The sequence below is a fragment of the Ramularia collo-cygni genome (assembly GCF_900074925.1).
Source record: "Ramularia collo-cygni strain URUG2 genome assembly, contig: RCC_scaffold01, whole genome shotgun sequence".
NCBI classification, from domain to species: domain Eukaryota; kingdom Fungi; phylum Ascomycota; class Dothideomycetes; order Mycosphaerellales; family Mycosphaerellaceae; genus Ramularia; species Ramularia collo-cygni.
Window position 1 is genome coordinate 1632591 of NW_019716255.1, and position 20416 is coordinate 1653006.

Below are 20416 nucleotides of genomic sequence, written 5' to 3' on the forward strand. Positions count from 1 at the left end.
GCGCCTCACGACTGTCACTTGCCTAGATTAGAATAGGAGTGAGGCACTTGCTTGTGCAGTAAGTATTGTATATCTCGCTGCACGTTCTCGAAAGAGTTGAGAGAAACAGCTCATCTCAATATGGTAGCATCATGATCAGTCAGGAAATCACCCACTCCCGCAGACACAGCGCTCTCATCTATATACAGTACAATGRTAGTGTCGAAGCTAATACTTGACTGCAAAGAAAGGTGAGGGCATGAGAACATGTTCCTGAGCCTGCCGATCCAATCCACTCTACCACAGCAACCATGGAAGGTAGCGATTGCTTCGACTGTTCTTCCCGCAAAATGTCTCAGCTCGAACGACCGAAAACTACCAGAGCAGAAACCTCCAAGAATGAGAGAAAAACCGTCGGTCTGAACGAGAGGGCGGAGTGAGTGCCATCCAACTTTCAAGTGAATCGCCACTTCTTACCCCCCGAATTCCGTCTCATTCCAAACAAATACTCGCAGTGACGCAAAACATCTCCCAAATCAAGCCGCGATCATGCGTTGGCAATTTGCGATCGGAACGATGGAGTTGCTCACACACGACACGTCAGGAACATGTTACAGGGAGAGTACGAGAATCCGCAGGGACCAACCCAGGAGGCCTCGGCAGAAGCATTGCACATTGTCATGTCAATCGACCACCACCGTCTGCTGATTCGGGGAGATGGTGGGAGAATTCTCCGCCTCGGCTTCCCGATTTTTCTCGTCGGGAACCATCCTGGCATCTCACGCCGCACGGAGAACCTCTGCGGGGAGCGGGGAAAGACATGCATGCATACATGGAGAGGAAGGAGCGGTATGTGATGAGATGAGATTGTCGGCGGGGAATCCGGGGTTGAAAGTGTCGTGTGTCCCCCCCCGCTGAGGCATGTGGTGCTATCACGTACCGTCACTTTTCTGGCAGACAAGATGCGTGATTAACAGGTCGCATGCTGCTTGCCGATGTCGTGTCAGAGTGAGGTCTCGATACGGATGTGCTACGAGCCATGATTGTAGAAAGAATCCGGACTGGGTTGCTTGGTGTAGATGATCAATTCAGTTATTCTCGGGTGGCAGAGGTGTGTTGTGCTTCTTCGGACACCTGCATCTGCCGACTTTTGTTGGCCAACAAGTCGCAACACTATCTATCCCAAGCATTGTAGTATGATACAACCACCTGTGATGAGAGGAGATGTCATCWTCTCATCGTTGGTCGTGTTTCCAGTCTTCCGAAGCGTGTTGCAGCTAATGTTGCGGCCTGGAACAGAAACTTGCATTCCGATCGTCTCGATCATTTCAAGGTCGATCGGATAGCCGCCAGAATCGGAGCAGTGCCACAGTGGCGGGCACGTTGCATTATCTGGTCAAATATCAATCTATATGAGAGAGTCGCGTGCTACCCTGCGTCGCCATGTACAACAACAGACGTGTCATTTGACGGCTTTTGCAGCTCATCCTGCCGATCCCAGAACGATGAGCTGCCGACCAAGAACAGGCAGGATACCGCCGGCGCGGGCTTGGAAGGGCGGGTCGGATACGCTCCCCGCCGCCACTGCAGCCGGGATCAACTGAACGTGGAACAGGGCGAGAGATTAGGTTGACGCCCCGTGGGGAGACGACGAATAAGTTTTCCACCAGACGTTTTTACGTTTGACACCTCCCCAGCATCAGCATCGTCCTACCGCCCGTCGCTGGCGGTGCTGCTTCATCATCAGCCGGATCTCAGATCTTCGAGGCGCACGCTCACCGCAGCGGGGGCAAAAAAGGAGAGGAGGTGAGTGAGTACCTAAGGTAATCCAAAAGCGGCGGCCCGTGTCAGCGCACGCGAGAAGTGCGTCCCCCCAAGCACAACGATGGAGTGTCCACTGTCAGCGACAAACACGGCGCGGCTCACACGACAGCAACGCAAAGCGAAGCAGGGCTTGCTGCAGTAGCCGTAATAACCCCGGGCAGAGTTCCCGGCTCGTGTGTGCTTCCAGAAGAAGCGCGCAATCATCATGACCGCAATTTGGGCTCGCAAAGACGGTGCGAAAAGTCAAGCGGTGAGACGCATGCGCAATCGCTGTGATTTCATGATTTCATGATTTCATGACTGATTGGCAGACGCTGGGCGATTGGGGATGCGTGTCGGCAAAAACGCATGGAGACCGGGCTCTGTTGCGGAATTTCCGATGGCGACAGTGCCGTGGCAGGTCTTCCCATTCGCTGAAGCGTGTACGTTCCACCGCCCTGCAAGGGAGAGGCACTGGTTCGGATCCACGGCGGCGGTGCCAGGAACGCAGAAGGTTCCAACGCTTGCCCCGGAGTCTTTTCTTGGTCGGAAACCAGGGCGTGCATGGGTGTATCTGTGAAAGAATTATAGGACCTCGGAGGCAAGGGTGCCGTGCTACATACTTAATCAACCCCGATTTCCCTTTGCTGGCTGACTTTCGAAACCACGCTCTGTCTCACCGCTTGCAAGACACTCTGCCGTCATATCACTCATCCAAGAGACTACAAATATCTTCCAGTCTCCCCAGCTCTACCCCAGACAACCCGCATCTTCTTCTCGGCCACCCCACAAAAGACTGCCTCCTCAAGAACAACCAARAGCATACCACTCTCCTCTCCAACACCAACACCAACAAAACGGCACCTTCTACCACCAACACCACAACCAACAAAATGACCGACACCATGCCTCAACCAACCCAAAACTCCTCCATCCCACGCAACAACTCCTTCTCCGCCGAGGACCTCACCAAAGCCCTCAAAGCCTCCGCAACCAAAAAGTCTGGCGCCTTCACCTCTCTCCAGCAAGATCACTCGGCCGTCCCACCACCATCTCCACACCACTCAAGACCCGTCTCACGACGCACCTCCTTCTACGGAAGTCGGAGATGATGATGATGTCTCAAGCTGGCCTTGCATCAATCCGCATATTTGCTATTTCCGCGGAGTCAAGTTCAAGGATTTCTTCGTTTTTGGAYCGTATGATATCCTTTGCTCTTTTTTTACCAACCTCACCGCCGGCATGTTGGAGGTTTCAGCGGCATTTCTCGCTCTTGGCATTGGAACTATGATTTGTTTTGTTTATATTACTCTCCCGATAATGTTGGGAAGTTGGCGTTGAGATATGGTCGGAATATGGGGGAAAAGAAGAAATGTGTATTGAGAACTGTTCTGGTCGATGGCTTGGATTGCTATATGGTCATATTATTGTATCTGATTTGAGAAGAGCTCGGTCAATTGGAGACAGCTACCTATTTGAGTCGACAGCATTCCTCTAGCAATGGACAGATGACTGCCTCACACAATCTCCCTTTCATTCGTGATCATATTTCTTTAATCCCTTCTTTCTTCATTCGTTTTGCGCAAGATCGCGCATCTCCCCATCGACGCCAAAATCTTCGATCTCAAACCTGATCGCGACCGATAACACACCTCCTGAGCTGTGCAGTCGATACAACGAGGCGGAGTGGTATACCACGGTTCAAAGTAGTGGTTCGCAACGGCTCTAAGCCATCGATCCTCTCCGGCGATCGATGGTTCCCTCCGCATTTGCAATAAGGTGGTTCTCCCCGGTTTGAGACGCCATGGTTCCGATGAATCCGAAGTATGTTCCTGCAGAATCCTCCGGTTTGGTGTTCATGCAATTGGAGTTGGTTGCATTGACTCTCATCATGCTGTTTGGTGGCATGGCAATCTTCCCTGTAATGCTCAAACTGCCTCGAGTTCCTGCATATGCCACCTTCCACGGCTGGTTCAGTCGAAACCTAGAGATGAAAAGGTAGCTTCCGGCCTGCGAGCAATTCTCCGCCGGAGAATTAAGTTATCTATTGGTCGGACACCAGACAAAAGTCAAGCCGGCCATCCTATCACAAAGCTGCCCTTGTTTCGAGAGGTACCGAAGCCATTATTATCCTCTAGCGTTTCTCAAATCTAGGCCTGCTAGCATGCATCGACCGGCACATGTTTTTCTTAGAAACACCGTCAGTGATCACCACCGGGTGCCGGCAGCCCACCCACCTCATCAGGCTTCAGCAAGATCGGACATGTACTTTGATAAATCTCAGAAATGACATCATCTCTAGGATTGACGTCCTTCATGGCTTTTACTCCTCCGCCCTTGACGCTCGCTTCCCGGGGAACGCTCCTCTTCTTTGGTTTGGAGGCGCACTTTGGCGAAAAAGATCTCCATGGTTCTACATGCTTCGTGGTTTTGGATCCGCTTCCCTGCGACAGGCACGACCACCCCCACGCAATGGTTGGATCTCTCGCAACCTTCAGATGATTCCATACGCAGGGAGACTTGAGGTCATCGGCTCCCTGAGACTTGACGTCTGTCTCCAAATCTTTGCGTTTACGCAAGATTTTCTTCGTCAACTCTGGAGTATAAGGTATTCCATCTATGGGGTATTGCTAGCCCCTCCCGTGGATGATCCGGCCGTTTCCCTTTCCGCAAGCGTACCCATCGCTTGCTCTAAACCTAGGAATGGTTATGACTTCATGTCTGGATGAAGCGATCGAGTGGGAGTGCCTTCTACCAGATCTACCTGATCTTTTTCTCCCACAAGTGTTATGACTTGTGCTTTGGCCAGCGATTTCGTCTTGGTTCTTTGCAGCAAAGATGATCTGACCAACACAAATCGAGCTGCGGTCTTCACAGGTGCAAGGGATTGAACATTGGTCCTGCAATATACAGCCCTTTTCTTCTGCCGTTCGGGTCGAGAGCCATCCGTTAGACGAGAACCGCATAGCTCATTCCCATGTCCACATTAGCGCAGTTGAACAGGGCATGTGCAATGCCTGTATAACCGTCGACGTCAGGTGGCTGCAGTCGAAGCAGCGCAACTAGATCGGCTGGAGTTTCGACTGGTGTTGCGTGGCCCTGGTCCAGAGACGAGGAGAGGGAAGGATCTTGAAGATTCTCTTTGATGAATGTTCACAAGTGTGGTACAGCATTGAAATTATTGAATGCCTGCGCGCAAAGGCCGTCCGCTCCGTCTGATCTTCAACTTCCRGTAATTGCCCAAGATGGAACATAGGTATTGTGGATTGTAGGGCCAAGCTTCCCTCATCGCACTGCTAGTGCTGGAATGCGACAGAGCAGCTCGTGCGCTCCACGAGGCTGTTGGCTCCGTGGTCTTCGACACAACTCGCTACTGGGTCGCCCAGTAGCGAGTTGTGTCGAAGTGATTTCATGGCTTTCGAGATTTTAAAGAGGCAAGCTAAGCGTGAGGGAGTGGACTTGGATCAGATTCGACAGGCTGGCAGTGAGTACCATATCTACTGGTTGCCGCCATGCGGACAGAAGTACAATCCGTATCAGCAAAGAGCCTGGGAGGCACTGAAAAGAGGGGACGTGACGCTGTGAAGCGGGATGCACATGGTAGCGAATATTACCATTGCTCAGACTATCCTAGTCGCAAAGGCGTTGCGAACAGGTTATGTGGGCTCTCAGTGATGCTAACCATGGCTGTTGGTCGGCGACTTCCATATTTGCTCTTTCAGATGGATGATGATCTTTTCTGGATCCCGCATGGCGCTCTGCAGTGTTGGCACCTCTGCATGAAGCCGTCCTCAGTTTGTCAAGTGCAGAGCCTCGGCTCGAGCGGCACAGCGAGAGCACAAAAGACGCATAGACACCACAGTCTCAACCTCCCTCGACTCCGAGCAAGCATCATGATCATCTTCCTCAACCTTTGGCTGATCTCACTGGAGATCCAAACATTTGGCGAACCAGAGCGTAGTCACGAACGTGAACGCCCACCGCCAAGCAGATATGCGCTGATCAGTGGCTCCGTATATATCAACCTACTGGTCGTGTCCTTCGTATTCAGACTGCTCGATCGACCGGTACACATGGCCGAAGATGGAAGCCTGCAACCAGACTATCCCGGACTGCCTGCATCTTGTGGTATATTTATACTGCGAAGAATTGATAGAGAGCGTGAGAATTACAATATCTCTCGACTCCTCTAGTATCACAGGAGAGGCCAAGTCTACGGAATCCAATCAGTGCCCTTGGCTCGCAACTCTCTCGTCACCTTGTCCATATCCAATCTCATGAGATCCTCAATAAAGCGCGGAAGCTCGACATTGTCATGGTTGCCCGCCAACGCAACCTTGAGCTCCTCACCCATCTTACCCTTGGCATAGCCAAAAAGGGTAGTATCCACACCTGAATGGCCGCCCGTCGACCACTCCAACCCACTGCGGCTGTTGAGCGTATCCGCCAGCGTCTGGCCGAATTCCTCGCCGGCGGACAAGAGAGCAGAGATTTCAGCATCCGTGGCACCAGTGATGCCATACGCTGGCAGAATGTCGCTGGTCAAGAAGCCACGACGGTCGGAACCTGTAAACTCTTCCCAACGAGCGGTGAGATGCTCAACAGACTGGCTGGGACCTGCCAGTACGCCAACATTGTAGCCACTTGGGAGAGTCAGTCCGCCCGTCTCGTGATCTGCTACACTGATCATCATGGTATCCGGGTTACTATCGATCCAGGCCTTGACGAGATCCATGACTCTATTATACTCGAGAACATCTCCGAGATGAGCGGCACCATCGTGTGCGTGGCTGGAGTGATCGATGCGAGATGACTCAATCATCATGAAGTAGCCCTTCTTGTCTTTTGGACATTTGCGGCCGCGGCATTCAACTCCTCGCTTGAGGGATTCCAGCGCAGTGCTTGTCATTTCGGAWAGAGAAGGTTCGCGCTCAGACTCGGGCTGTTGCTTGCGATCGATGTCGTAGACGAGGTCACCGTCATTGAAGAGACCAATGTAAGGGAGCTGGATGCTGCCTTTCCCCTTCTCAAGACGATCGAAAGCATCACGATCTTGAGCAACATAATAGCCCCTCTCCTCGGCGTACTTGAAAAGATCGATGTCATCCTCACGACAGGAGTCTTCGTTAGAGCTTGGCATGAAGTAGCACCGGCCACCACCAAGAAGAATATCAACACTCTGGTTGAGCGGGTGGCTGTAACCAATCTGCTGCTCAGCAATCTGAGGAAGCGCATTCCGGCTTACACTGTGGGAGGAGTATGCTGCTGGAGTGGCGTGATTGATAATGCTAGTCACCACCAAAGCTGTGAGATAGCCGTCCATCTTGGCTGCTTCCATGATGGATCCCACGGGTTGTCCGTCTGGGAGAACGCCGAGAGCACCGTTGTCGGTCTTGAAACCTGTAGCAAGGGCAGTCCCAGCTGCAGCAGAGTCTGTTACGAGGTTGTTCGCCGAGTGGGTTCGTGTATTCCCAATAGGCTGGAACTGGATCAGCAATGTAACTTCTTCCCACGTGATGACTGAAAATCTTACAAGCTGATCGATTCCCATGCCGCTGGATAGTGCGTTCAAGTACGTCCTGGCCAACGTCTGAGATGCTGGAGACATTCCATCAGGAACGATGAAGATGAAGTTCTTGGGCCTCGAAACAGCAAAGGCAGTCGAAGCGTATGCCGCTGCAGCAACAAGCAATCCCGTAGACCACATACTGACAGCTCAAGAGTACGAGAACGAAGAGTGAACAGGGAGAGTACCTTACAGGGTTGCTTGTATGTGGGCAGCATCACCTACTTTATATCCACTGCGTTGTTTGGCAAAAAACCCACGTGGGACTTATCAGGAATCCCTGCGGTTGAATGCATTTGCCATGCATCTACACATGCATACCAAGCATTCTGAGCTGTGGTTTTCAGTACTCCGTCTGCCAAATGCTAAGAGCACCAAGATGGCCATTCATCTTGGCGTTGGCGGGCCAATAACCTCAAAAAGGAAGGCGACATTCCACGTGCTCTGAACGCCGAATTTGATGGTCGAGATCTCGGTTGATGGCTTGGATGGTTATCCTATTGGCTTGGTGCTCATGTGGTAGCATGTAAGAGAGAATGAGGGGGCGTAAGTGATAGTTCTAGAAAGGCAATGAAACCGACATGTTTTTAGGTCCCGATGACATGTCAAGAGCTCAAAGACCGTGTTGTCAAGAACACTTTCAAGCGCACGGCGTGGTGTGCGTAATATATGAATGCGAGGAAAGGAGAGGAAGTTTGCAGAGGATGGAAGGATGAGAAAGGGAGCCCTCTGGTGATAGCGTGTGATTCGCGACATGGTCCGTGCATCACTAGTATTTCCGGCTAACTTGGCAACAATCTCGCCGAGATCATTCGCTTTACAACGACGACTCAAAGGAGTAGAAGACTTGATAGCACTACCACCTTTCTGGAACCAAGATTCGGAYATCAAAGGAGACCGTCTGGAATCTTCGGCAGAATGCTAGAGGATGATCTCCCTTGACTGGCGAAGGAGAGAGCGGCCGGACCAGGGACGGCGAAAAACGCAAAGCATGTGATAGCATGCAGTCAAACGTTGAAGCCAAGTTCTATCACACGGAGAATTGGGTATTGTCTGTGATGGACTGAAATACGATGGAAGTAAGACTGGTAAATATTGATGGCATTCCTGCAAAGCCTCCCCGAATTGGTTCATCACAGCTCACGCCCCTAATATATATCACAACTACAACCTTGCTTGGTGCTCAGGTTTGTTTCGCTTGCGCCAGATGTGTACATCTGGAAGATTTTCATACCCCGGTGAAGGAAAGAACTGAGGCCCCAAAGCCTTCTTCTGGATCTTCCCCGTACCTCCCTTTGGAATTTCATTCTCGATCACGCGGAGAACAGTAGGCAGCTTGTATGATGCTAGCTTCTTGCGTAGATCTGTACGCAGTTGCTCCAAAGTCAGATCAGTAGCCCGCATGGGCGCCTTAACAGCAATCAGGGCACCGACAAGCTGTCCAAACTCGTCGTCTGGTACGCCGACCACCATTGCCTCGGTCACATAGGACAAGGAGAGACACTCTCGTTCAATGTCGAGGGCGGATATCTTGTACCCGCCAGACTTGATGATATCAACGCTGGCACGGCCAACGATGTAGTAGAAGCCATTGGCATCCCTTCGAGCCATGTCTCCGGTCTTGAACCAACCGTCTGCATCGTGTGCGGCCAAGGTGCTTTGTGGATCATAGAGATACCTGATAAGGCGATTAGCATCTAGATACTTCTGATCATCGACGTTCTCTCGCGACTTACTTTGCAAACATGTAGGGTGATTTAACGAGTAGCTCCCCTGTATTACCTTCTGATAGTTTKATCTCCACACCTGGCACAGGTAGTCCCACACATCCTCGCGGCAAAAGCTTATGATCCATACCCGCAGGCRCTTTCAAGCAGCCAGGGTATTCAGTCGCTCCATATCTAGTCAGAATGGGTATTCCGTTTCTCATCCGTGTCCAAAAATCCTGAACGTTGTCTTGAAGCGCACTGGACCCACACATGAAGACTCGAAACTGATTCGCGGCCTTGATATAAGGAGCTTGTTGGCTTGCGGGAAGTTTTGCAATTGTTCTTTCAAAGTGCCATTGTAGTCGCATGTAGATGGTTGGAACAGCAGACAAAGCAGTCAGACCACCGCGTGTCCATCGTTCCCAGACCCATGCAGCATCGAAGCCGCTTGAACCCCTGAATTCGATGCAAGCTCCAGCGCATAGAAAAGGGAAGAACGAGGTTCCAAGGCCAGTGGTATGATATACCGGTAGCATGTGTAAGAGTACATCGTTGTGATCGATGTCGTAGCCTTCACCGATCGCGAGTGCAGTTTCGTGCGTGTAGCTGMGTCGATGTACAACCCCTTTCGGCCTTCCCGTACTGCCAGAAGTGAAAATGACGAGGCCTGGAGCTCGTTCGTCCATTGGAGCATTTGACGACATGGATATTTGGAGAGGTGTTCGCGATGGAGTGTTTGGCAGGTTTGGGAGAATAGAGWTATGGAGAAGTCGCTTGCCATGATGCTGCGAGATTTCATCGACAACACGGCGACCCAGAACGGCTGATGCAGTACTTGTCAGTATTGCGGCTTGGTCGCTCTTATTGATAAAGTACACTAGCTCATCCACTGGCGCCGATGGAACTGGAGGAACAATTAGCCTTAGTCAAAGGGTGGTAGGATATTGTCAGTCGAAATTACACATGGGTACAACAGCGGCACCCACCGCAAGCACAGCAATCACTGCAACGCTGAATTCCCAGCCTCCAGCAGCGAGAACACCGATGTATACTTCATCGCCACGATCGAGCGATTCAATGACGGATTCCGACAAAGAAGCCATGATAACTTCTCGAAAGGACAGAACAGCATCAAGCAAGTCGCCATATGTCTTTTCCAATCCTAATCCAAGATCGCGAAGCGCCGTCCTCTCACGTCGAGCATGTCTGAGTAGCTTGCCAAAGAAGGGACTGTTGGGTAGAACATTGCTGCCGCCGTGGAATGGCACTAGCGAGGTACGGTCTGTGTTCTCGAGCATCTTGATGGGTTTGGATGACAATGAGTGGAAAATGATGTACAGCACACGTCTTTCTGCACTGATTCTATACTGTCATGGGCTTTTAGATCTTGACAGCAATATGTCACCCAACCCCGCCGAGCATCGGCTCACTATGGCATAGTCAGTCACACGCTGTGGCCAACATGGCAGGCATATGTCGAACTCAGCCCGAAATGCCGGGCGAAACACCGAAATGCCGAGTCCCCGGCAATATCATGCCAAGCCTCGCCATGCTGGGACAGGGGGCGAGAGCGAGAAACGTAGCCTGGACGACACAAGTGCCCAGTACATCGCCTTCAAGAGATGGTTAGATTACCGAAGCCTGATTGGAGTAATGTCCGCCACAACCTTTCAGGTGGTCGAAGGAAATTTGCCTCGATCGTTACACTTGAATTGGGTTTGTGAAAATTGATGACTTGATTGCTTGCCTTTCTACGAGTGAATGACAGCCCCTATCACATTACAAATCAAGTGAATGAATCTCTCCAAATGAATGTTCTCGAAATTTCAACAGGGTTATTCATGTTATAATCGTGTCGTTGCAGAATCTATCATTCCAAGTGAAAATCTCATTCATCATACTCGTTAATAACCAGCCGTACACCTCATTGCGGCAAAATTGGTGCCGTCTAATCAACATAGCGCCAGCCCTTGGGTAGACTGTGCTCCCTCTCGTGCTCGTCGAGTTTCTTGTTGAGCTTCTTTACATACCACTTACAGACAAGACATCCAGCAATGCCCAGAACAGCTCCAACAATGATCAGAATGCCACCATTTTCATACATTGGCTCTTGGGATCGAAGCTGTGCACATTAGAAGCTATTCAAGACCAACCAACCATTCGATACTCACGAAGAAGTACGGGCTGAACCAGTGCGTCGCTGAAGCGATGGAATGGGTAATCGCCAGAAGCGCGCCACGTTTCGTTCGAGGGCTGAAGACATTGGTTGTTTCCCAGGGAATGTGAATCTGATAGATTGTCAATACCTTGCGAGCTGCCACATGTTTGATCACTCACATTCAAACCGACGAAAGGACCCGCGCACATGAAGAACATGCCAAAGTAGCGCGCTCCAACGTTCATCGTAGATATAACAATGGCGGTACCGATAATGCTCATCATGGAGGTTGCGATGATGTGCCAGCAGTGCTCCATGTATTTTCCGGCGGACCATGAGAATCCAATACATGCAATATACGCAAAGACGTATGGTGGTGCCTATAGGGGGTCAGTTCAGCGATTCCGAGGAGCTTCTTCATACGGCATACCTGGATCAGGTAGGTCATCAAATCAGAATATCCAAGCGTTGCGACGATCTGAAACGGTCAGTCAGCTAGGTCAGCGATTCGACAGACATCCACAAGATCTTACCGAAGGGAAGAAGTCCTTGAATGCGAGCGCCAGGATCAGCCCCGTGTGCAATACGGTAAAAATCCAAGTAAAGGGGTCGAAGATGGCGAGCTTGACACCCTCCCACATGCCTCCGTCATCATTCTCCGTAACACCGCCGTTCGAGCAGAGCATACGATATTGAGCTAGCTCGGCCTGCTCGGGACTGATCCATCGCACGTTGTGGTCGTGTGGATAATTCGGTATTCCCCAAAATGCACCAATACCAAGCGCTGCACCGGCAACACCCTAAATATGTCAGAGTATGTCGTGGATTTGCGCAAGATCATACATACGTACCTCAATGATGAAGAACCACTGCCAGGCTCTCAAATTGGCCACGCCTTCCATGTTTGTGAGAATTCCAGCAGCCAGCAAACCAGAAAAGACGTTGGAAATGATGTTTCCCGCGTGCCAGATAGCCATCCTCAGTGGCGCCTCTTCCTTCGTATACCAGCTGGAGGTCATGATACTTGCCATTGACAGGAATGGACCCTCCGCAAGACCTACAAGGAATCTGCATAATACGAAGGACCAGCCACTCTTCATCCCCGCCATGCATGCTGTAATGACCGACCAGGCAATGACGTGTAGCGGGATCTGGATTTGTGGTCTACCACGCGCGAGGTATACGGTTGCGGGCAGTTGCGAGATGATGAACCCTGGCGTATTGATGCCCGGTCAGCAGAGGGAACGGAAAGGGACAATTCAAGTCTGCGACACACCAATGTAGAAGGCACTGATACCCAAGCTCCAGATCTTATCATCCATTCCGAGATCGTCTTGTAGCCCAGCGAGTCGGGCGTTTGCAACGTTGATTCGGTCCAGGTAACTGATTCAATTAGGAAGAATTTTGAATACACATATAGCTGGTCGTACCCTAGAAGCAGCATAACCGTGATAGTAGGCAAGAAGATCCAGTCCAATTTGCGTACTAGTCCTTTCCGAAGCTTCTTCAGCTCCGTCTCCGATTTGTCTGCAATGAGAGGGTATCGTGATAGCCATTCCGCCGGGCACATATTGTTTCGTTCTATAGAAAGCTCCTGGTGTATCACCTCCGCCTCCTTCTCCTTCTGATCGTGTCCGGCCTGAGTGTCGGTTTGTACTTCTTGAGTTGGAGCCATGTGGGCGAGAGATGGTAAGTGAAAAGTCTATGTTGTTCGTGGGCACTATCGCTGCCATATATGCGTCCGCGGGAGACGGCCGCCGCACTCAACGCACGTGGATACCCCATGGGGTACCAACGGTTTCCCCGCAGACTGAGCGATCAAGTGTGCCAAGGTCGGCGAAGAAGGCCCAACATTTGTACTGTGGAGTATGGCCGAACCAATCTCGGCGCTTCGGCGATACGTCTCTGAAGGCGGAACGGGGTCTCAGTTATAGATGGAGGTTCTCCCCTTCTCGGGCAAGGRGTGGGGAGTTCGCTTAGAGAGCCGGCGAGGAAGTAGTCTATAGGAAGATGCCGTTCTCCCTGCTGGCCGCTGGATCCGTGCAAGCGATCGGCGGAGGACGGTATCAACATCGCTTCCTGTCCTCTACGTGACTGTGGATACAAACTAGGCATCTCTAATGCTATAGCGTGCATCGGGGACTCTTTGGCCGAAGCTGGGAGGTACCTTACTCCGTAGCAGTGACAAAGATTGACACAGCGGCAAGGACCCTGCCTCATGCACGTACGTCAGGGTCCAATGATGTGCATCCCTTTGAGAATTCATGAAGTCTTGTAGACGTCGCCGTGGTATTTGAGCCTGGCCTAGGTGGTTTCAGTAATAATCGCGAGTGTCGAGTAGCTGCTGGTGTGGCCGTGGCGGCCATTGTACCTATCACACATCCGGTGAACTTCTCCTGTACTGCTAGCATAGTTTGCCCGTTGAGTACCCACATTCGTCATCGGCCATGCCATGATGGGATTCCATGATTCATATTTTCCATTTGATCCTCCAGCCTCGAGGAACGATCAAGAAAACGGCTCGGCGGGCTTGATTTCACACTTCTTCCAGCTTTTCAATGGCGACCGTCCAACCCGTTTTCCAGAGCTGTCGATATGAGGATTATTCATCGGGGCAAGACATCCTCAGTTATGCTAGCAACGCCTTAAGGCCTCGCTCTCTGTAAGCTCGACGATTCTAGGCCTGCTAGAACCCTTGCTAGGGGCAGATTGCCTTATCGATCAATCGAGAGAGCATTTCAGAGCGCTGGTCTTGTTGATGAAATCTCATATCAACAGCTCTGGCTTTTTCATCTTGCTCTACAGGTGAATAGAAGACATCACACTTACTAGCCGGCCTCGTAGCTTGTTGTCGCGGAGCGGTGGTAAAGGGGGAATGTGAGGAGGGTAAGGTAAGCGACGAACATCCCTGAGCGAACGCCAATTTACCTCCCCTTGCTCCACAGGTGACCTGCTAGGAGATCGCGATTCTAGCCCCCTGATGGGTTAGTCTTGGGAACGGTTATCGTCTAATAATTAATCGAGCTCAAACAAGCGTTCCAAAATGCAAAAGACATTCCAGAACACTTTCAGAGGCTCGAGCGCATCTTTCCGCCGAGCGGAACCATCCACGCCAAGCAAAATGCGAACCAAGCCAACGCGATGCGAAAACAGGGGCAATCTTTTGACGAAAAGAAGCAGATTATCGAGAATAACTTGCAGCTGTCAGTGCAAAACGCAACTTTATGTGATTGGCACCAAGACGATCTGCAAGTAAGGCACACGCGGTTTGGAGATGCGACGTGCGGCGCGAACGCGATGTTCTTGCGGGCGCTGGCAAATCGATCGCTTGCACTCGAGTTCAGTACATGGAGAAGTCTCCCAAGGCTTCGATCCGGGAACCTCATCGGCGGCGATCAAGACGACTCGTTACTCAGGTTATACGGCATTATTGAAGTCATCCGTACGCAGATGAGTTTACCATCAGGGAGACCAATGGATAGCGTCCAGAAGGGCATACCGTGGGTTTGAAGTCCTCGGCTCTCGGGACACACTTGGGGGAGGGCGTTTTTGAATATGCCACCCCCGAGTAAGCCTTGCAGTAAATGGCATATTGTATTTGCCGTGTAACTTGCTGCATGCTTCCTTCGCCTCTTGCGCCTGGGGGTACTTCGCGGGATCGAAGCGTAGCAAGCAATTCTCTGGCCGTTCTTGACTCTCCAGCTCCTCCAGGCCCCTTTTGACTGCTATACCAGCTGCGCGGCACTTTTCAACAAAGTCTTTCCCCTAAGATCCGTTGTCATGTTGGAGTTGTGGGTACCGGGTGGAGGGAGATACGAAGGACAGGATATGTGCGCGAATCTACCAAGGTCTCCATGTGTATGGTTAGCGTCAGACAATTCTTGCCCAGATAGGGATACATATCAACTCCAGAGGATACAGTGGGCTTGACTTTGTTGTTGACGAACCCGTCGCTGTCTTCCTTGAGGACTAAGACGTGGCTGCAAGTTGTGAGGTGATGCATCTATGTATGTACCAAAGTACGTGTACCTTACCTAGGTACCTTAGTGTGGGATGTGGGGTGGGGCCAAACTCTAAATTCGACTACATTATCTTGGGTTCTGTATGTCGGCTCTTTTTCGCTCCTCTCTACAATTTCCATTCGACTGAACCTGGAGGCCTGCATACAGCTAACCTCAACTAAGGCTTATGAGATCTCGTCTTCTTGCATAACTTCGAGGAACCATGGACAGATCTAGAGAAGAGCTGAGGAAGAACTCCAAAGGCAAGAGTGATAGGTCATCCAACGCAGAATCTTCTTGACTCTACACAGGGGTTCTAACATCTACGGCATCCAATGAGCAAGGCTGCAAGCTTGTAAGGCACAACGACACTGTACAAAAATGCGGCACAAAAGTCAGAGAAGAAGAAGGCAACGGTCTCCTGTTTGCTCACAAACTGAATCTGCCTGTTCCAAAGGTGCACTCCATTTCGACTACAGAAGGCATTTGTAGTATCCACATGGAATATGTGGATGGTGAATGCTTGGAGGATGCATGGGACAAAATGTCTGTCGCGCAAAGAAAAGACATTGGACAGCAGCTGCGCAGCATCATAACGACGATGCGAGCAGCCCAGAACACCTCGCGAAACCCCATCGGATCCTGCCAAGGGCCAGTGCACGATTTACGCTGGATCAGAGACTTTACCGGAGGACCTTTCAGCCTCGAGCAGGAGTTCAACGAGTTCATACTAAATCTAGCCAACGGAACACCACAAGTTATCCGCGAGACGCTAGAGGAAAGCTTCCGGATGCGTGTCGGAAATCGCATTGTCTTTACCCACGCCGACTTGTCACCACGTAACATTATTGTCCGAGACGGAAGGATCTGCGCACTCCTCGATTGGGAGTATTCCGGCTGGTATCCTGAGTACTGGGAATACATCAAGTTCTTCGATCGCCCAACGGGCTGTAAAGGCTGGTACGACCTGGCAATGGAGATTTTCGAGACTCGCTACCCCTCAGAGCTCCTAAGCCACCAAGCGGCCATAAGATGGCAACGTCCGTAGGATGATACGGGAGTAAATTCTCTGGGCAATGATGGCCTCGAAATGGATCACACTCCCTCTCAAGAAGGTGCTAGCGAGCAGTTGAAATTCAACCACGACGATCAGAATGGGAGGTCTGAAGCGGAAGCGACCATCGTATCATGTAAGTTTGGTTTTGTAGCGACGGTTAATTTTCCCACCTCCTTCTCCATCTGCTCCTTGACATGCAACCTCGGTCGTATCCGTCTTCGGCTTCTGAATAGCTTCAACCGTCCCTTCAAGCCCTGCTCACAGTCACTCTCTAACAAACATTTGTGGACTGCTACAAAGTAGAAAGATGGGTGCTAGACTCCACCGAGGTGTCTGTATCAAAGGAGACCATGATTAAATGGTTCTCGGTCGCTTGATAAGTACGTCTCGGCGCTGAAATGAAGCAATCTTGTCTGAGAGACATCGACGGTGACTCCCGTTGGGATAAGACCCGAGACCTCGATTTGGTTCGCCGAAAGGGTAAGACCAGAAGAAGGTGTGTGAACGGCTTCTGTAATTGAGAATTCCCTCTTTCTTATCAGCGAGTGCTCATGTCTCTATTATCTCCTCGTCGTGGTAGCTTGCGAATAGCACCAATGATAAGAGTGTTGTAGGCGTGAGGAAGCACAGCAACTAGCCACGTGCCAAATAATCAGTAAATTTTGGGCTCATTCAACAGTCCTCAGGCCGTAGCACATGGAGGAGTTCGTAGTAGCCTATGTAGTATGTAGCWCAAGGTCCGCTAAGCAGTCGCCGGTTACTTCTTCCAAAGACCGGAAGCAATTTCAACCCTCTTTCTTGGACTGTGTCCTATTCAGATAGCTAACTAAACAGGCTGGGTCCGATGCTTCGAATCTAGCGGTCATTTTTTGAGATTCTTCTCAAGATCGTCGAAAAGGTTGTTTACCACTTCTTTCGGATCTCCCTCGTCAATAGGTACATCGGCTTGTGACCACACCTCGTGGGAGTTCTTGTCCGCAAGAGCCTTGAGGGTTGGATTGTCCGCACCCTTGTTGACCTGGAATTTGTAGCGCTTGAACTTTTTTCCGCCTTTGACGATGGTGTCGGCATTATCGAGACGAACCCCAATCTTCGTATCGTTGTTACCAGCCTGCGCAGGCGCCGCTCTGGTACCAAGGGGCACCTTCGCCTCTGGCAAGTTTTGCCACTCGAGACGGGCTTGCCAATACCCAGCTCTTAAGGCCCTTCAGAGAGTCCTTCAATGCCCGACTCATTGTACCTACCGCTGATCAGTATGATCCTGGCGGAAGACTGCAGTTCTTGGGAGACATACAAGCAGTTGATTCTTTGTCTGTGCTTGCTTCTGCATCGTCAGCGAAAGCGAACAAGATCAAGGCAACCTTGAAACAGTACAGACCAATTTGCAGGACGGAATGGGCGATTTCTGGGTGACACTCCACAGGAAGTAGACTGACTCTATAAATTCTTTTAGCCAGAACATCAGGAACAACAACTTATTTATATTCAAGAAAGGGCCGGCAGGGCGTATCGCCCATCTGTCAGTTCACATTCCCAACATGCGAGTGAGGATAAGCGCTGTGACCGTTTTAGATCTGATTGAAGATCGTCGTCGTCCAACAGACATGCCCTCGAGCGGCGGCGCAGCTGACGGACTGCATTGATTGGGCGTTATTTAATGTAGTCTCGCTCGGCGGGCTACCCGCCCTGCTTCTCAATGAAGCTACCTTAGTCTGATGKGCGGCTACGGGACGGAGCGGCCGCAGCCGCCTCGGACGGCGTCTCCTTCTTGAATAACCTGATTGACGCCGGCGTTTTGTCAAATCCCCTGTACATGCACGCAATTGTCTAATCGCAGGGAAATGAATCGCCTATTTGGGCGGCTTCGGGTTCGAAAGATGGAGGTGGCAATGAAGGCTCGAGATGGCCATGCTGTCATGGCAAACAAAATGCACAGTTCGACACCAAAGCTGTCCTCGAACAACGGGATGCAAAAAACAATGGAGGCCACCTCTAAAGAATGTCCGTCGTCTGACGCGGAGATTTTCAACTTCACCAGGGGCCGATTCGTCACAAATGAGAGGGACGAGCTGTCAAAACGCCACCGTACATTCAACGTCAGCGAACTCGCACGGCAGGCAGCCCACGCCGTACAGGCGGACGCCTGCATCGACATCAAGAAGTACCCGGATGGCATGTATAATCGAGTCCTGCTCCTCTCCATGGACAATGGCAAAGAAGTTGTCGCCAAAATCCCCAATCCCAACTCTGGTCAGCCTCACTTCACCACTGCGAGTGAAGTTGCAACGATGGAATTCGTACGTTCACCACCATGATGATCAWTGCGTAGATTGGGTACTCATATATGCTAGGCTCGCGAGGTACTTGGCACCCCAGTGCCCAAAGTATATGCTTGGAGCTCAAGAGCGCAGGAGACTCTTGTTGGTGCCGAGTTCATTCTGATGGAGAAGATGAACGGCATGGAGCTCGATCACTTCCTGCCAGGAATGAAAATTCAAGACAGGCTGGAAGTCGTGAAATCCATCGCTGCACAGCAGAAATCATGGGCGTCTGTCTCGTTTGAGCAGTTCGGAAGTCTCTACTTCCGCGAAGACGCCGGTGGGTCAGCTCAGTCGCCATTGACTTATATCGATCATGAGGGCCGCAAAGTGAGTGACGCAAGGTTTGTCGTTGGGCCCTCGACAGGGCGTGAAATGTTCGACGATGGCAGAGCCGAAATTGAATTTGATCGGGGTCCATGTAAGTCCTCGCTCCGTCTGTGCACTAGATGCTCATCTGACTCCGTCCAGGGAGCTCGCTAGAAGCTTACCATGCTGCTATTGGGAAAAGAGAGATGGCTTGTATACAGCACATCCCGCAACTGCCGCAATCCCCCGTGTCTTTACATGGCCCTGGTCTATATCAGCCGACACGCGAGAAAAAATTAAAGGCCCTCGAAACTTACTTCCAGTTGTTCAAACATCTTCTGCCCACCGATCGCTGCTTACGATCGGCACACCTCTGGCACGGGGACCTTCACGCGGGCAACATCTTTGTGGATCCCGCCAATCCCACCCAGATCGTGGGACTTATCGATTGGCAATCCACAGAGCTATCTCCTCTGTACTTCCAGGCTCGCCAGCCTCATTTCATAGACCACGAAGGGCCCATCATGCATGGCCTCGAGCGTCCCACTCTACCGCCAGACTTTGCACAGCTTGGCACCAGCGAGCAAAGAGCAGCCCAGAACTTGTTCCTTCACCAATCGCTCTGCGCATTGTACAGAACGTTAGTGCATCAAGATTGCCCGAAAATTTATGAATGCTTCGAGTTCCAGGAGTCCCCAGCACACGCGCTTCTTCTCCTCGCACGCAACATACTCATCGACGGAGAAGCATCGTACATGGCGCAAGCGTGGGGGCTGAAAGACGTCTGGGAAACCCTCCCTGGAGCCCAAGGGACTGTCTTTCCCGTTTCCTTCTCACGTGCAGAGTTGCAGACCATCCAAGCAGACGTGGAAAGTGCTGCGTTAGGTATGGCTGCGATGCAGAGCATGCGTGAGAGCCTGGGAGATCTCTTCCCTCTACAGGGACACGTACCGCCGGATCGGCACCAAGAAGCAATTGATGCTATAAATCAGACGAGGGATCAGATCCTATCTGACTTGACCAAGAGCGATAGCAGTATCGATGCGYAACTCGACACGATGGCTGTGAAATCAGTCGCCCATCTCCAGGTACATCTTGTCGCAGGAAAAGTGCGATGGCAAAACCACTCTTTCCGAGCCCGTTTAGTTCGATGTCATTAGGGGTGGGCTCAGCGCCCTTTGCCTCCTGCCTCTACCCTGACCCTCGCTTCGCTCTTTACCATCCGCCGGGCCGCGGGACTATGACCAGAGCTGTCGATATGAAAAATCATCAACAAGAGCAGTGCCCCATTCTGCTCTCTCGGTCGATTAACGGGCTACTCTGCTACTAGTAAGGATTCTAGCAGGTCTAGATTCGTCGAGCCTGCAGAGAGCGAGGCCGTATAACATAGTTAGGATGACTGAGGAGGTCTTGTTCCGACCAACAATCCTCATATCTACAGCTCTGACTATGACATGATTGAGAGCGGGACAACCGCTGTGGCCCAGGACGTCACGCAACAAACTGAAAGATTGTG

At 51.3% G+C, this 20416-nt stretch overlaps 5 protein-coding genes; 3 read left to right on the forward strand and 2 right to left on the reverse strand.

The window, feature by feature from the left end:
* Window positions 1-2675: 2675 nt before the first annotated feature.
* RCC_00599 (uncharacterized protein) lies at window positions 2676-2894 on the forward strand (the record flags this gene model as incomplete). Its single annotated transcript, XM_023765756.1, has 1 exon — window positions 2676-2894. One exon carries the CDS (start codon window positions 2676-2678, stop codon window positions 2892-2894), a length of 219 nt encoding a protein of 72 aa, XP_023621524.1.
* Window positions 2895-5995: 3101 nt separating this feature from the next.
* On the reverse strand, window positions 5996-7489 carry RCC_00600 (related to alkaline phosphatase; the record flags this gene model as incomplete). The annotated part of the gene is made up of 1 exon (XM_023765757.1): window positions 5996-7489. The coding sequence occupies one exon, from the start codon at window positions 7487-7489 to the stop codon at window positions 5996-5998; it is 1494 nt and encodes a 497-aa protein (XP_023621525.1).
* A 3516-nt stretch (window positions 7490-11005) lies between these two features.
* On the reverse strand, window positions 11006-12890 carry RCC_00601 (related to TNA1-High affinity nicotinic acid plasma membrane permease; the record flags this gene model as incomplete). XM_023765758.1 has 9 exons in its annotated part: window positions 11006-11179; window positions 11229-11345; window positions 11395-11595; window positions 11646-11693; window positions 11749-12015; window positions 12067-12223; window positions 12344-12428; window positions 12492-12598; window positions 12646-12890. The coding sequence occupies 9 exons, from the start codon at window positions 12888-12890 to the stop codon at window positions 11006-11008; spliced, it is 1401 nt and encodes a 466-aa protein (XP_023621526.1).
* A 2927-nt stretch (window positions 12891-15817) lies between these two features.
* Window positions 15818-16264, forward strand: RCC_00602 (uncharacterized protein; the record flags this gene model as incomplete). Its single annotated transcript, XM_023765759.1, has 1 exon — window positions 15818-16264. One exon carries the CDS (start codon window positions 15818-15820, stop codon window positions 16262-16264), a length of 447 nt encoding a protein of 148 aa, XP_023621527.1.
* Window positions 16265-18201: 1937 nt separating this feature from the next.
* Window positions 18202-19677, forward strand: RCC_00603 (uncharacterized protein; the record flags this gene model as incomplete). XM_023765760.1 has 4 exons in its annotated part: window positions 18202-18570; window positions 18625-19012; window positions 19063-19540; window positions 19590-19677. 4 exons carry the CDS (start codon window positions 18202-18204, stop codon window positions 19675-19677), a joined length of 1323 nt encoding a protein of 440 aa, XP_023621528.1.
* Between the last annotated feature and the right edge of the window lie 739 nt (window positions 19678-20416).